The sequence below is a fragment of the Tupaia chinensis genome, unplaced genomic scaffold (assembly GCF_000334495.1).
Source record: "Tupaia chinensis unplaced genomic scaffold, TupChi_1.0 Scaffold000186_1, whole genome shotgun sequence".
Taxonomy (NCBI): Eukaryota; Metazoa; Chordata; class Mammalia; order Scandentia; family Tupaiidae; genus Tupaia; species Tupaia belangeri.
Genome location: NW_006159661.1, coordinates 1,108,336 through 1,111,863, shown reverse-complemented (window position 1 = coordinate 1,111,863; position 3,528 = coordinate 1,108,336). Strand labels below are relative to the sequence as shown.

Here is a 3,528-nt window from a genome sequence, read left to right as displayed (position 1 = left end):
TACTCTTAATCTTTATTCATTTTTATAGGACTAAAATATTTTACAGTAATTTTTCTTAATAATACAGGGGAAAGAGTTCCAGGCAGAAGGTCTTGAGGCTAGAAAAAGTTTGACATACTTACAGAGCTGAAAGGGGCCACAGTATCTGGAACATAGTGAGAAGTACAAAATGAGGCTAGAGTGGTAAGTGGAGGTCAAGTCATAAGGACCTCAAAAGTTCATTTAAGGATTTGTGGCAGTCAATGAGAAGTTGTTAAAATATTCAAAACAAACAACAGAAACGACCTAAATTAAATTAAGAAGACAATCCTGGCCAGATTTGGTAGACCAGAGGGAACATGACTCTCTGTGATGCTGAAACCATATGGGAAAGTCTCAGGTTCCTGTACCAACGTCTCCCAAAGTCATGCTGTGAGGACTCTGTTGGGGAGTGCCTGTATCTCTCTCTCTCTCAGAAGAAATTAATAAACTTGGAAAAAAGAACAGATATAGGGAACCAGCAGTTAGTGTAATGGCTATGTCGCTGGACTCCCACATAGTCGACCACAGTTTGCGTCCCAGACCCGGTGGCTTAAAACTCACACTGGGCGCGTGTGCAATGTGTGCCCAAGATCCCGAGAGGAGAATGGAGGAGAAGGGATTGCGGCATGACCATCCCCCCTGGGGGGGTGATTTCTCTCTTTCTGTCTCTGTGTCTCTCTCTGTCTGTCTGGCAAGTGCATGCACCCTATAGCGAAAACCTCCCCCCCCCAAAAAAAAAAGATATAAAAGATAATTCTGACAGTTCTATTTGAAGGTTCTTGGTAAACGCCTAAATACCTAACATATTTTGAGTTGTCAGAAAAGTCAATGCAATTTTGCATAGAAAAAAATATGTTATGGCTTTTCCAACAACCCAATAGTTTCTAATATATATCATTACATTTCTCACTCTCTCTGATTTAGCCAATATTTATTCACCTTCGGGGCATAACTTTCTCCAGCATGCCTGGTGATATTCAGAGACGACTCCCCTATACTATACCACATTATTCATATCATGAGCCAGGATGAATCCCTATACAGAGAAATCGTCATTATTTATAGTATAGATATCCTAGTGGAAAAGGAGACTGTTGCTACATGCAACAGGGTAGTATTGAGGATGGAGAGAAATGGGAAGTGGTTCTAAAGCTGACCCACCAAGGATAAGGAGAACATGAATTGATGATGAGGAAGGGCAGGGCATCCCAGATGAGGAGAATAGTACTCATAAAATTACAGAGGAATCAAGAAGCTTGACAAGAATCTTGGCTTAATTAGTACCCTGAATTTCTTATAAATTAGTAGTAAAACTATTGGAAGGCAGAATAGGGTAAGTTGAGGGATCAGTACTTTTTCCTGAACCTAACAAAGTATAAAGATTTTTGAGCAAGAGTGATCCTTCGAACAGAATACTTTCGTTTCTATTTCACACACACAAATGTAGAGAGGAAAACAGAAATTGAGGAATATATGCAATCTTTTACTCTTTGCAGGTGAAGCCATCCTTACTACCTGTCAGTGCTTCTTCTGAGATACACCTGCCACACTGCTACCAGAGTCTTCCATTCTTTGCTCATAGCACTTCTCTGGCATGCAACTTCTTAAAGATGAAGTCTAAACTCCTTAGCCCAACATTCAAGACACTCTAAAATTCTTCCCTAACATAGCTCTCCAAAAAAGAGGTAATGCTCTGGCTAAATAACTTATAAATTAAATTCTGAAGAGGCCACTGTATCTTCGAACTATGTTCTCTTGTCTATGTGTTCTTTTTTCTTTTTTTTTTTTTTTTTTTTTTTTTTGAGGTTTTTTGTTAGCGCTCACCAGAAAGACAGAGACATAGAGATAGAAAGCGGGAAATCACCCCCCAGGGGGGAAAGGTCACACCACCATCCCTTCTCCTCCATTCTCCTCTCAGGATCTTGGGGACGCACGCACACTCGCCCGGCGTGAGTTTAAGCCACCGGTTCAGGACGCGAACCGCAGTCGACTACATGGGAGTCCAGCGACATAGCCATTACGCTAACTGCTAGTCCCATCTATGTGTTCTTTCTCTCTGAAAAGCCTCCTGTTCTGTTTTAGTTCTGTGGTTACCACCTAGGATTTATAGTCTAGTACAAACTCTATATCCTCTGGGGAAGCATTTTGTACCACTATAGACCAGAATGACTTTACCTCTGCCTAACACAGTGATTCTTATCTCTAACACTCGTCTGGCAATTAACATAAGATGCCTTAGTGGAAGGTACCATTTTTTTAAGTAGAGCGCTCCATACCTCTCAAGCAGAAACCTATTAGCTTATACATTTTTAGCATCCTGACTGCTCCCAGCATAAGTGCCTTATATATCATTAGGCTCAATTAAAGTTAGTAATCATCAGCCCTTATATTGGAAATTACTGACTCTTCCCCTAACGGTTGCCACTGACCACTCCAGCGACGGTTAGCCAAGACCACCACATCCCCAGCACACAGTAGTTTAGGGTGTCTGGCCCTGATTTAATAATAGGGGAGGATTCTTCCATGTAAAGGATTGTTTGCTGCTTGTGACGTCACCCCCAATGGAAGTAATACTATGTGAAATCTGAATTTGAGTTCATTAGAAGGGGATGCTATGGATAAAGAGTTGAAAAATAACGGTCTTTCTCCACCACAGGTGCCCCTTGGAGTAAAACAGCAAACAGCTCCAGGCCCCAAGGTCAGCTCAGGGGCGGGCTTTAGCCTCCTGAACTGCTGATTGGCTAAAAAACACCCACCCCCAATGGAAGTAATACTATGTGAAATCTGAATTTGAGTTCATTAGAAGGGGATGCTATGGATAAAGAGTTGAAAAATAACGGTCTTTCTCCACCACAGGTGCCCCTTGGAGTAAAACAGCAAACAGCTCCAGGCCCCAAGGTCAGCTCAGGGGCGGGCTTTAGCCTCCTGAACTGCTGATTGGCTAAAAAACACCACCTGCCTTCAACGATTGGTTGCGGCGGCCACGGGCTGCCGGGAGTGGCCCGCGCGCGGGTCCTCGCACCCGAAGGAGGCAGCGATGGCGGCAGAGGCTTCGAGGGCTACTTTCGCCCTGTCGCCCTCCCGGCAAACTGTGAAGAAGAGGCGGTCCTGGGGTGCTGCCGACATCCAGTGCACACGGTGTGGAAGAAGGGTGTCCAGAGCTTCCGGTGAGGTGTCCGAGGCTGCTCTGCCTCCCCGAGTGGGCCTGCGGCCCGCCCCGCTGAGAGGCAAACAGCTAGCCAGGCTAGCCCGAGGTTGGCCTAGTGAGCCTGCAGGCGCAGCCCGGTCTCCTCAGGGCCGCAGGTCGCAGAAATCACACTCCCTGCCCCCTAGGGGCCAGGCTCACCCGAGGGGGCCCCCGGGGCGCTAGAGGGACTTTCTCCACTCCTAGCCGCTACCCACCGCCCTCCAACCTTCCCTCAGTGCTGTGGAGGCCGCAGTTCTCAGGCTCAACGGGTTCATGAAGGGCCGTTGTAGAAATTTAGCCATTGTCTGACCAAGCAGGAC

At 45.9% G+C, this 3,528-nt stretch overlaps 1 protein-coding gene across 4 annotated transcripts in view; it reads left to right on the top strand.

Moving 5' to 3' along the window:
• Nucleotides 1-3,023: 3,023 nt before the first annotated feature.
• The window catches only part of RNF17 (ring finger protein 17), a 153,871-nt gene continuing 153,366 nt past the window's right edge, over nt 3,024-3,528 (top strand). For all 4 annotated transcript variants that reach the window (XM_006146723.2, XM_006146722.2, XM_027771133.1 and 1 more), the window contains exon 1: nt 3,024-3,188. In XM_006146723.2, coding sequence (XP_006146785.1) covers nt 3,059-3,188 — 130 coding nt within the window. In that variant the 5' untranslated portion in view covers nt 3,024-3,058. The remainder of the gene's footprint in view (nt 3,189-3,528) is intronic.